This window comes from Chiloscyllium plagiosum, unplaced genomic scaffold, assembly GCF_037043375.1.
Source record: "Chiloscyllium plagiosum isolate Xiang-an unplaced genomic scaffold, Cpla_swu_hap1 HiC_scaffold_44, whole genome shotgun sequence".
Taxonomy (NCBI): Eukaryota; Metazoa; Chordata; class Chondrichthyes; order Orectolobiformes; family Hemiscylliidae; genus Chiloscyllium; species Chiloscyllium plagiosum.
Window position 1 is genome coordinate 2,958,692 of NW_028270182.1, and position 13,248 is coordinate 2,971,939.

Consider the following 13,248-nt stretch of genomic DNA (forward strand, 5'->3'; position numbering starts at 1 on the left):
AGTGTCCAGTAATGAGCAGGTTAGGGTGGATTGGCCATGGGAAATTGTCCCTTAGTGCCCAGGGATGTGCAGGTTAGGGTGGGTTGGCCATGGGAAATTGTCCCTTAGTGCCCAGGGATGTGCAGGTTAGGGTGAATTGGCCATGGGAAATTGTCCCTTAGTGCCCAGGGATGTGCAGGTTAGGGTGGTTTGGCCATGGGAAATTGTCCCATAGTGTCCAGGGATGAGTAGGTTAGGGTGGGTTGGCCATGGGAAATTGTCCCATGGTGTCCAGTAATGAGCAGGTTAGGGTGGATTGGCCATGGGAAATTGTCCCTTAGTGCCCAGGGATGAGCAGGTTAGGGTCGATTGGCCATGGGAAAATTGTCCCTTAGTGCCCAGGGATGTGCAGGTTAGGGTGGGTTGGCCATGGGAAATTGTCCCATAGTGCCCAGGGATGTGCAGGTTAGGGTGGGTTGGCCGTGGGAAATTGTCCCTTAGTGCCCAGGGATGTGCAGGTTAGGGTGGGTTGGCCATGGGAAATTGTCCCATAGTGCCCAGGGATGTGCAGGTTAGGGTGGGTTGGCCATGGGAAATTGTGCCATAGTGCCCAGGGATGTGCAGGTTAGGGTGGGTTGGCCATGGGAAATCCACCCTGACCTGCACTTCTTTGGATTGTGGGAGGAAACCGGAGCACCCGGAGGAACCCACGCAGACCAGGGGAGGGGAGAATGTACAAAGTCTACACAGACAGTCACCCGAGGGTGGGATCGAATCTGTTCCCTGGTGTTGGGAGGCAGTGATGCTAACCCCTGAGGCACTGTGCCGCCGATAGGGAGCTGCTTTGAGGATTTATCTAGGAATTCTGCTGGAAACAGCTTCCCCTGATTTACTCCATCCAAAGCTGTCACGATGGACAAACGCCCCAATTCAATCTCCCGCTTCACCTCCCGTGCTCAGAGGGGAACTGATCTGGACAGGCCACATTCACTCAGGTCCTTACTCCCGAGGAGTGTTTGAGTGACATCTCCCTCTCTGCCTTCTCACAATTCTTCCACTTACGCGGGGCCCACAACCAATCAGCTCGGGCTGAAAGAATGTTTCACACTGATACCGAAACACGTCAACTCGAGTTTGGTTTTGTGTCATCGATGGCCTCCATCGCAGCTCAGCCTCCAGCCTGTCCCCAGGGAAATACCCCCCATTCCCTCTGCTACCCACACTCAGTAGCAGCAGTGGGTACCATCACCAACCCCACCTTCTCAACGGGGCAACGAGGAGCACGCGCCTCGGGTGAATGAGTCTGAGAGAGGTTAGAGTTCGCACAGCGCGATGGTCACCTACCGAGAGGATTTGGTCTCCTTTCCTGAGCTCACCGCTGAGGTCTGCTGGACCACCGGCCAGGATGAAGGAGATGAAGATTCCTTCTCCATCCTCACCACCCACAATGTTAAATCCCAGGCCTGTCGAACCCCGGTGTATGATCACTCTCCGAGGCTCCCTGTCAGACACAGATGGTTCAAACACAGTGTCTTCACGAGCAAGCCATTAGCACAATGTTCCGCTCACAGGACAAAAACTCAAGATGTCAATGCTATCACAGACACAGACACCCGTCCCGTCACCGTGTGGGGGAATCACAGGCACAGACCCCCGTCCCGTCACCGTGTCGGGGAGTCACAGACACAGACCCCCGTCCCCTCACCGTGTGGGGGAATCACAGACACAGACCCCCGTCCTGTCACCGTGTGGGGGAATCACAGACACAGACCCCCGTCCTGTCACCGTGTGGGGGAATCACAGACACAGACCCCCGTCCTGTCACCGTGTGGGGGAATCACAGACACAGACCCCCGTCCCGTCACCGTGTGGGGGAATCACAGACACAGAGCCCCGTCCCCTCACCGTGTTGGGGAGTCACAGACACAGACCCCCGTCCTGTCACCGTGTGGGGGAATCACAGACACAGACCCCCGTCCTGTCACCGTGTGGGGGTATCACAGACACAGACCCCCGTCCTGTCACCGTGTGGGGGAATCACAGACACAGACCCCCGTCCTGTCACCGTGTGGGGGAATCACAGACACAGACCCCCGTCCCGTCACCGTGTGGGGGAATCACAGACACAGAGCCCCGTCCCCTCACCGTGTTGGGGAGTCACAGACACAGACCCCCGTCCTGTCACCGTGTGGGGGAATCACAGACACAGACCCCCGTCCTGTCACCGTGTGGGGGTATCACAGACACAGACCCCCGTCCCGTCACCGTGTGGGGGAATCACAGACACAGACCCCCGTCCTGTCACCGTGTCGGGGAGTCACAGACACAGACCCCCGTCCTGTCTCCGTGTGGGGGAATCACAGACACAGACCCCCGTCCTGTCACCGTGTGGGGGAATCACAGACACAGACCCCTGTCCTGTCACCGTGTGGGGGAATCACAGACACAGACCCCCGTCCCATCACCGTGTGTGGGAATCACAGACACAGACCCCCGTCCCGTCACCGTGTGGGGGAATCACAGACACAGACCCCCGTCCTGTCACCGTGTGGGGGAATCACAGACACAGACCCCCGTCCCATCACCGTGTGGGGGAATCACAGACACAGACCCCCGTCCTGTCACCGTGTGGGGGAATCACAGACACAGACCCCCGTCCCACACCGTGTGGGGGAATCACAGACACAGACCCCCGTCCTGTCACCGTGTGGGGGAATCACAGACACAGACCCCCGTCCCGTCACCGTGTGGGGGAATCACAGACACAGACCCCCATCCCGTCACCATGTGGGGTGAATCACAGACACAGACCCCCGTCCTGTCACCGTGTCGGGGAGTCACAGACACAGACCCCCATCCCGTCACCATGTGGGGTGAATCACAGACACAGACCCCCGTCCCGTCACCATGTTGGGGAATCACAGACACAGACCCCCGTCCCGTCACCATGTGGGGGAATCACAGACACAGACCCCTGTCCCGTCACCATGTGGGGGAATCACAGACACAGACCCCAGGCCCATCACCGTGTCGGGGAGTCACAGACACAGACCCCCGTCCAATCACCGTGTGGGGGAATCACAGACACAGACCCCCGTCCTGTCACCGTGTGGGGCAATCACAGACACAGACCCCCGTCCTGTCACCGTGTGGGGGAATCACAGACACAGACCCCCGTCCAATCACCGTGTGGGGGAATCACAGACACAGACCCCCGTCCTGTCACCGTGTGGGGGAATCACAGACACAGACCCCCGTCCTGTCACCGTGTGGGGGAATCACAGACACAGACCCCCCTCCCGTCACCGTGTGGGGGTATCACAGACACAGACCCCCGTCCTGTCACCGTGTGGGGGAATCACAGACACAGACCCCCGTCCCGTCACCGTGTGGGGGAATCACAGACACAGACCCCCGTCCTGTCACCGTGTGGGGGAATCACAGACACAGACCCCCGTCCCTGTCACCGTGTAGGGGTATCACAGACACAGACCCCCGTCCTGTCACCGTGTGGGGGAATCACAGACACAGACCCCCGTCCCCTCACCGTGTGGGGGAATCACAGACACAGACCCCCGTCCTGTCACCGTGTGGGGGAATCACAGACACAGACCCCCGTCCTGTCACCGTGTGGGGGAATCACAGACACAGACCCCCGTCCTGTCACCATGTGGGGGAATCACAGACACAGTCCCCTGTCCTGTCACCGTCTGCGGGAATCACAGACACAGACCCCCGTCCCGTCACCATGTGGGGGAATCACAGACATAGACCCCCATCCTGTCACCGTGTGGGGGAATCACAGACACAGACCCCCGTCCCGTCACCGTGTGGGGGAATCACAGACATAGACCCCCATCCTGTCACCGTGTGGGGGAATCACAGACACAGACCCCCGTCCCGTCACCGTGTGGGGGAATCACATATACAAACACCCGTCCCCCCGGGGGATCACAGAGACAGAGCAATGAAGAGCAGTTGGCAGAAACCCTGAAGCTGGAAATGAGCTGACCTGGGAATGTCATCGTCTCCCATGAGGCCTTTGGGAAGGGGGGAGTATCTGTGTGGAGATGTAGGTGTCAGGGTCTGTGTGTAATCCGTCGCCAGGTAGTTGGAATGGCCCATCTCCGTGTCCAGGTGCTGTGAGTACGCTGAATGAAGACAGACTGATTAACAAGATCAGCAGTTCAGAACAAGACAGTGCACTGGTCACTCCCAATCAGACTGGCTTCCCAGTCTCGGCTGACTGAAATACATTACCCGTGGTTCATTGCACAGGTCTAGGACTAAACAGCAAACACCTGGAGCATGGACAGCAAACCAGGATATCAACAGGGAGTAGCTCACTGGCAGAAGAGAAAGGAGCCATTCAGCCCCTTTCAAGACTACCCCACCATTCAATGAGATGCTGGGCTACTCAGTGTCTGCACTCCACCTCACCGGTCCCATTCCCTTAACCAAGTCTCTCCGTCCCCGACTGAAATGCATCAATCTGCGGGTGGATTTCCCACTTCCCCTCTTCCCCAGCGGGGAGGAGCCAGATCGGAATTCCCACCCTGTTTGTGTGACTACACGGCCCAGGGAACAGTAACATGGAGATCAAAACCAAAGGTTCAGCCTCCTCATTCTGAAAGTAAAGCTCCCTCTACACTGTCCCCCCCATCAAACACTCCCAGGACAGGGACAGCTCGGGGTTAGATACAGAGTAAAGCTCCCTCTACACTGTCCCCCATCAAACACTCCCAGGACAGGGACAGCTCGGGGTTAGATACAGAGTAAAGCTCCCTCTACACTGTCCCCCATCAAACACTCCCAGGACAGGGACAGCTCGGGGTTAGATACAGAGTAAAGCTCCCTCTACACTGTCCCCCATCAAACACTCCCAGGACAGGACAGCACGGGGTTAGATACAGAGTAAAGCTCCCTCTACACTGTCCCCCATCAAACACTCCCAGGACAGGGACAGCTCGGGGTTAGATACAGAGTAAAGCTCCCTCTACACTGTCCCCCATCAAACACTCCCAGGACAGGGACAGCACGGGGTTAGATACAGAGTAGATTAGATTAGATTACATTACAGTGTGGAAACAGGCCCTTCGGCCCAACAAGTCCACACCGACCCGCCGAAGCGAACCCACCCATACCCCTACATTTACCCCTTACCTAACACTACGGGCAATTTAGCATGGCCAATTCACCTGATCCTGCACATCTTTGGACTGTGGGAGGAAACCGGAGCACCCGGAGGAAACCCACGCAGACACGGGGAGAACGTGCAAACTCCACACAGTCAGTCGCCTGAGGCTCCCTCTACACTGTCCCCCATCAAACACTCCCAGGACAGGGACAGCACGGGGTTAGATACAGAGTAAAGCACCCTCTACACTGTCCCCCATCAAACACTCCCAGGACAGGGACAGCACGGGGTTAGATACAGAATAAAGCTCCCTCTACACTGTCCCTCCATCAAACACTCCCAGGACAAGGACAGCACATGGTTAGTTACAGAGTAAAGCTCCCTCTATTCTGTCCCCCCATCAAACACTCTCAGGACAGGGACAGCACGGGGTTAGATACAGAGTAAAGCTCCCTCTACACTGTCCCCCCATCAAACACTCCCAGGACAGGGACAGCACTGGGTTAGATACAGAATAAAGCTCCCTCTACACTGCCCCCCATCAAACACTCCCAGGACAGGGACAGCACTGGGTTAGATACTGAATAAAGCTCCCTCTACACTGTCCCCCCATCAAACACTGCCAGGACAGGGACAGCACGGGGTTAAACACAGGGTAAAGCTCCCTCTACACTGTCCCCCCATCAAATACTCCCAGGGACAGCATAGGGTTAGATCCAGATTAAAGCTCCCCCTACACTGTCCCCCATTACATATTCCTGAGTCCAGGGCAGGAATGAGGTGGTTTTCCAGTGTGTCTGTGAACAGTAATTCTCTCCGAGAGATCATAGGGCTTGGAGGTGAGGGGTGAGGAGAGAGGATTTCACTGTAATTCTGCGCCCCCCAGCCCCAGCCTGGGCTTACAGGTGGTGATGTCTGGAGGTGCGTAGCTGTCATTGATGTACAGGCTGGTGGGTTTGGCGATTTTCAGGTACACTATATCAGATGTGTTCTTCAGAGCAGCCACAGCATCTTCGTGCATGACATCCTCCAGCCCGACGTTATTTACCTGAAGGAATGAACAGAGAAAACGTTGCAGAAATACTGCAAGAATTTCACAATCAGAGACTCCACCAATAACTCTCTCATCTGGACCAACCATTGGCAACTATTTCAAACTCTCTGGATACACAGTTAGCACACGGAGAGCTGACAGTTACCTCCCCAAACATGGTCTTCAGTGGCAATTTCTAACAGGCTGCCTGTAAATCAAACACGACTCGACTCAGACTCACAGCAGGAAATACACAGGTCACATGACCGTCGGCTTGGTCCAGGACATTGGATTTAAGGCACATCCCACAGGAGGGAGGGACAGAGAGAGAGAGAAAGATGGGAGTATTTAGGGAGATAGTCCCAGAGCTCAGGGCGCAGGAAACTGAAGGCACTGTCCCCAATGGTGGAGCGATGGGAATCAGGGGATGGTCAAGGGGCTAGAATGGGAGGGGGTTATAGAGATAGGGAGGGGGTGTAGGGGCTGAAGGGGGTTACAGAGATAGGGAGGGGGTGTAGGGGCTGGAGGGGGTTACAGAGATAGTGAGGGGTGTAGGGGCAGGAGGCGATTACAGAGATAGGGAGGGAGTGTAGGGGCTGGAGGAGGTTACAGAGATAGGGAGGGGGTGTAGGGGCCGGAGGGGGTTACAGAGATAGTGAGGGGTGTAGGGGCAGGAGGCGGTTACAGAGATAGGGAGGGAGTGTAGGGGCTGGAGGAGGTTACAGAGATAGGGAGGGGGTGTAGGGGCCGGAGGGAGTTACAGAGATAGGGAGGGGTGTATGGGCTGGAGGGGGTTACAGAGATAGGTAGGGGGTGTAGGGGCAGGAGGCGGTTACAGAGATAGGGAGGGGGTGTAGAGGCTGGAGGGGGTTACAGAGATAGGGAGGGGGCGGAGGGGCTGGAAGGGGTTACAGAGATAGGGAGGGGGTGTAGGGGGTTACAGAGATTGGGAGGGGGTGTAGAGGTTGGAGGGGGTTACAGAGATAGGGAGGGGGTGTAGGGGGTTACAGAGATTGGGAGGGGGTGTAGAGGTTGGAGGGGGTTACAGAGATAGGGAGGGGGTGTAGAGGCTGGAGGGGGTTACAGAGATAGGGAGGGGGTGTAGGGGCAGGAGGCGGTTACAGAGATAGGGAGGGGGTGTAGAGGCTGGAGGGGGTTACAGAGATAGGGAGGGGGCGGAGGGGCTGGAAGGGGTTACAGAGATGGGGAGGGGGTGTAGGGGGTTACAGAGATTGGGAGGGGGTGTAGGGGCTGGAGGGGGTTACAGAAATAGGGAGGGGTGTTGGGGCTGGAGGGGGTTACAGAGATTGGGAGGGGGTGCAGAGGTTGGAGGGGGTTACAGAAAGGGAGGGGTGTTGGGGCTGGAGGGTGTGAATGGAGGGTTTTGTAAACATTGAAAGTTGCTGCTGGAGCAGAAGTTAGTGTCCCTCATCGGAACGTGAGGGATTGGGGGAGTGGGTTTCCCTGGGAGTTCGGAAATGGGACAGCAGTGTTCTTGGTGACTGTGGGAATACAGAGGATGGAATGGGGAGTGGTTCGAGTGCAGTGGGCTGGAACAGTGCTGTCTGGATTGAGCAGAGGTTACTGTGAATAGATTCTGTGCCAATGAGAGACCGGTGTGAAACTGGAGGGCTGTGACCTGAAACAGAGCGCAGTGGGTATCCTGTCCCTGAGCCACCCATCAGGGAGGAAGCAGTTTCAGGGGAACGCTCGCACTGACTGGAGGGAATGTTCCCTCAGTAGTGAGTGTGCACACGGTTGGGGTGGTGAGGAGGGGGAGAGGTTGGTACGGGTCTGGAGCTCTGCGATAGGCAGTTCAGGGATGGACTCACAGCCAGGATCTTGTCTCCGATCTGTAGACGGCCGTCCTTATGAGCTGCTCCCCCATCGATGATCTTTGTGACGTAGATGCTGTTATCTCCGGGAATGTGCTGATTTCCAATCCCACCAGCTATGCTAAATCCAAGGCCTGGCAGGACACAAAACATTCAGCATGCACAGCAGTGAGTAACGGGATCACTGGAAACTTCCGGAAGGACATGCACACCCGGAGGTGGGGCACACTCAGCGCCAACGAGACCCGAACCCCATGGATTAAACCGCCCAAAATCTCCAGAGCAGCGGAGAAATAGCATGTAACGTTTATGACAGGCTAACAGTGATGGAACAGCCTGGGATCGCCTTCCCTTCAGAGGCTGAGTCAGGGCTCAGAGTGTCGCGGTAGGGGATGCTGAGTCTCAAGACCCTAACGAGGGTGGTCAAAGATAGGACGAGGTGAGTTGCCCAACAACTCTGAACCGAGACACAGGGATCTGAGCTCAATGCTTCACCCAAACCCCCCGGGGAGATGCTGCAATCCGAGCCAAGAACCCGGTATTCGGACCTGGGGCCTTTGCTGGGTTATTGAGAACAGCCCAGCCAGCACACCGTTGTTCTGGCTCACAGATACAGAAGATGAGGACGGTTTCATTGCTTGTTGGGAGATTCCACAAAATCAACAATTGCTGCAACAAAGCCAGCCAGAGAGGAAGCAGGAAACTATTTCGGGACAATGTTAGCAGCTCTATGTTTGGGATGCTCTCACTGTTGAAACTGTGAAGCCATGCTGGAGTGGTTGGTCAGAGAAGCTGATTCTGTTCCACAGTAACCACCCTCTCTGCTGTACCACACACACTCCAGGAAAGGGACAAACACCACAAGATGTGCATTCTAGGAAGGAGACCCAGCCTCACACAGCTTCAATGAGCTATCAAGGACTTCCACAGCCTCCCAAGAGACTAAACAGCACTCACATTTAACTTCTCCGAACAGAACAGCACTGCCTCAGCACTGACCCTCCGACAGTGCCCATTCCCTCAGCACTGACCCTCCGACTGTGCAGCATTCCCTCAGCACTGTCCCTCCGACAGTGCTCACTCCCTCAGCACTGACCCTCCGACAGTGCCCACTCCCTCAGCACTGACCCTCCGACAGTGTGACGCTCCCTCAGCACTGACTCTCCGACAGTGCGGCATTTCCTCAGCACTGTCCCTCCGACAGTGCCCACTCCCTCAGCACTGACCCTCCGACAGTGTGACGCTCCCTCAGCACTGACTCTCCGACAGTGCGGCATTTCCTCAGCACTGTCCCTCCGACAGTGCCGCACTCCCTCAGCACTGACCCTCCGACAGTGCCCACTCCCTCAGCACTGACCCTCCGACAGTGTCCACTCCCTCAGCACTAACCCGACAGTGCCCACTCCCTTAGCACTGACCCTCCAACAGTGCCCACTCCCTCAGCACTGACCCGACAGTGCCCACTCCCTCAGCACTGACCCTCTGACAGTGCCCACTCCCTCAGCACTGACCCTCTGACAGTACCTTATCAAATGGATTCTGCAAATCTGAGTTGCTGCCGTTTCCCCGCTCTGTTTGGTACTGGCTTCGTTCTGAATGAACTCTGTATGACGTTATTTAAACATGTTTATGCAAAACCACGTTGACTCTGAGTGGGCATTCAGGTTCTTTTAAGTGTCCTGCCATAACCTCCATCATAACAGATTCTGGGGCTATAATAATGCTTGATGTTACACTAACCAGCATCCGGTTTCCTATCCAACTCTTCTTTCCTTAGTTATGATCGCTATTTCACAACCTGAAGGCAGCTTTTCATAAACTTGGGAATTGTAAAAAATTGTAAAAACAAAAGCAGGGAGTCACTTCCTTTCCGAGCCCTTCACTGGTCATTGTTGTTGTCTCACACTTCTCTGTATCTCATCACTATCACCTGATGAAGGAGCGTCGCTCCGAAAGCTAGTGCTTCCAATTAAACCTGTTGGATAATAACCTGGTGTTGTGTGATTTTTAACTCTGTATCTCATGATTCACCACAAACACTGCAACGTGATTTATATTCTCTAAACTCATGAAAGACACAAAATATCTTGTTCATTTCACCATTATTCATCGTTGCATTCCCAGACACACCTTCTAAATGATCATCAGCCTCTTTACTTATTCTTTAACATCTGTGGAAACTCTCGCTATCTGTTTGTATATTTCGAGCGTAATTTCATTATTCCTTGCTGCTTGTTTCGTATATCTGACCAATATTCTGAGCTGCTGCTGCTCTTTGTAGAATGAAGCTTTTTCTTTCAATCTGATCCTCCCCTCAGGTGCTAGTTAAATACAATGTTTGCTTCTTAAATGCCAGTCACTGCATCCAACCTTTGACTAAGTTTTCCAGGTGTTATTACCAACTTCACACCTTCATAATTCCTGTTAGTGACATTTAAAACACTGATGTGAGCCGCACTCCTGTCTCCTTCAAGCTGAGAGTGAACTCCACCACAAGTCTGACTCGGAGGGGGGGGAGAACGGTACGGTCTCAGTGCAGACTGTAGTAGCAGGAAGGATGGGGCGGGGGTGGGGATGGGACAGTTTGGCAGGTATAGACTCAGCAGAATACACTCGAGAACTTGTCCATGGTTTCGGCACGGAGTTATTCTCAGTAGAGGGCAGTTACCTTTCGGTCCTTTGATCAGTTTAATCTCCATCAGTTTTTCTGCAGTTGGTTTCCTCCTCATCACATACAGACGGACGATGGAGCCGGCTTCCTTCAGAGCCTCGACAGCGGTACTGTGTGTCACCTCCCTCACATCCACATCGTTCACAAACAAAATGCTGTCATTTACCCTGCCACACGGGGAGAAAGTATGTTCCAGTCAGTTCACAGAATCAGCCACTCCAAATTAAACAGTTCCACCCTCTGTGTCTGTGAGTGTGTGTGTGTGTGTTTGAGAGAGAGTGTGTGTGTGAGAGAGTGTGAGTGAGTGTGTGTGTGTGTGTTTGAGAGAGAGTGTGTGTGTGAGAGTGTGTGAGTGAGTGTGTGTGTGTGTTTGAGAGAGAGTGTGTGTGTGAGAGAGTGTGAGTGAGTGTGTGTGTGTGTGTGTGAGAGAGAGTGTGTGTGTGAGAGAGTGTGTGTGTGAGAGAGTGTGTGAGTGTGAGAAAGTGTGTGTGAAGGAGTGTGTGAGTGTGTGGGGGAGAGTGTGTGTGTGAGGGAGAGTGTGTGTGTGTGAGTGTAAGTGTGTGTAAGGGAGAGAGTGTGTGTGTGTGTGTGAGAGAGAGAGTGTGTGAGAGAGAGAGTGTGTGAGTGTATCTGTGCATGTGTGAGGGATAGTGTGTGTGAGAGAGTGGTGAGTGTGTGTGAGGGAGAGAGTGTGTGTGTGAAAGAGACAGTGTGCGTGTGTATGAGGGAGAGTGTGTGTGAGTGTGTGCACGTGTATGTGTCAGAGAGAGACAAAGAGTGCATGTGTGTATGAGAGAAAGAGAGAGTGTGTGTGTTTGTGTGTGTCTGTGTATGTGAGTGACAGCGTGTGTGTGAGAGAAAGAGAGAGAATGTGTGTTTGAGAGAGTGTGTGTGCATGCGCACAAGAGAGAGAGTATGTGTGAGAGGGACTGTGTGTGTGGGAAAGAGTATGTGTGTATGAGGGAGAGAGTATGTTTGAGAGAGTGTGTGTGAGAGAGAGAGAATGTGTGTGAGAGAGAGAGAAAGCGTGTGAGCATCTGTGTGTGACAGAGTGTGTGTGGGCGAGAGAGAAAGTGTGAGTGTGTACGTGAGAGTGTGTGTGTGAGGGCGTGTGAGTGTGTGTGGGAAAGAGTATGTGTATATCAGAGAGAGAGAGAGTGTGAGAGGAACTGTGTGTGTGAGGGAAAAAGTATGTGTGAGGGTGAGAGTGTGTATGTGTGAGAGTGTGTGTGAGGGAGAAAGAGTGTGTGCGTGAGGGAGTGTGTGTGTGTGTGGGTATGTGTATGTCGGTGTGTGTGAGAGAGTGTGCGTATATGTCTGTGAGTGTGTGTGTTTGTGTTTCTGTGAGTGTGTCTGTTTCAGTGTGTGTTTCTGTGTGTGTGTATGTGTCTGAGTGTTTGTGTGTGAGTATATGAGTGTGTGTGAGAGAGTGTGTGCGTGAAAGAGTGTGTGTTTGTGAGTGTGTGTGTGTGTTTGTGTGTGTATGTGTGTGCTTGTGTATGAGTGTGTGTGTGTTTGTGTGTATGTTTGTGTGTGCGTGTATGTGTATGTGTGAGTATGTGTGTTTGTGTGTGTGTTTATGTGTGTGTGTGCATGTGTGTGTTTGTGTGTGAGTGTGTGATTATGTGTATGTGTGTGTGTTAGCGTGCGTGTATTTGTGTGTTTGTGTGTGTGTTTGTGTGTGTATGTTTGTGTGTGTGTTTGTTTATGTGTGTGTGTGCGCGTGTGTTTGTGTGTGTATGAGTGTGCTTGTGTGTGTTTATGTGTGCACGTGTGTGTATGTTTGTGTGTGTGTGAGTGTGTGTTTGTGTGTGTGTTTGTGTGTGTGCATGTGTGTGTTTGTGTGTGAGTGTGTGATTATGTGTATGTGTGTGTGTTAGCGTGCGTGTATTTGTGTGTTTGTGTGTGTGTATGTTTGTGTGTGTGTTTGTTTATGTGTGTGTGCACGTGTGTTTGTGTGTGTATGAGTGTGCTTGTGTGTGAGTGTGTGTTTGTGTGTGCGCGTGTGTGTATGTTTGTGTGTGTGTGAGTGTGTGTTTGTGTGTGTGTCTTGTGTATGTGTGTGCGTCTGTGAGTGTGTGTCAGTGTGTGTGTGTGTTTGTGTGTGTGTGAGTGTGTGTTTGTGTGTGTGTCTTGTGTATGTGTGTGCGTCTGTGAGTGTGTGTCAGTGTGTGTGTGTGTTTGTGTGTGTTTATGTGTATGTGTGAGTGTGTGTGTGTGTTTGTGTGTGTGTTTGTGTGTGTGTGTTTATGTGTGTGTGTGCATGTGTGTGTTTGTGTGTGAGTGTGTGATTATGTGTATGTGTGTGTGTTAGCGTGCGTGTATTTGTGTGTGTGTTTGTGTGTGTGTATGTTTATGTGTGTGTGTGCGCGTGTGTTTGTGTGTTTGAGTGTGCTTGTGTGTTTATGTGTGTGCGCGTGTGTTTGTGTGTGTGTGTGTGTCTTGTGTATGTGTGTGCGTCTGTGAGTGTGTGTGAGTGTGTGTGTTTGTGTGTGTGTTTATGTGTATGTGTGAGTGTGTGTGTGTTTGTGTGTGTGTGCGCATGTTTGTATGTGTGTTTGTTTGTGTGTGTTTGTGTGTGTCTTGTGTATGT

General features: G+C 53.4%; 1 protein-coding gene across 1 annotated transcript in view; it reads right to left on the reverse strand.

Annotated features, from left to right (window-relative positions):
* Positions 1 to 13,248, reverse strand: part of LOC122548040 (disks large homolog 1-like) — a 501,907-nt gene that overhangs the window by 752 nt on the left and 487,907 nt on the right. The window contains exons 9-13 of the mRNA XM_087982835.1: positions 10,653 to 10,822; positions 7,982 to 8,118; positions 6,020 to 6,164; positions 3,992 to 4,130; positions 1,324 to 1,480 (exon numbers count right to left, since the gene is read on the reverse strand). Coding sequence (XP_087838961.1) covers positions 1,324 to 1,480; positions 3,992 to 4,130; positions 6,020 to 6,164; positions 7,982 to 8,118; positions 10,653 to 10,822 — 748 coding nt within the window. The remainder of the gene's footprint in view (positions 1 to 1,323; positions 1,481 to 3,991; positions 4,131 to 6,019; positions 6,165 to 7,981; positions 8,119 to 10,652; positions 10,823 to 13,248) is intronic.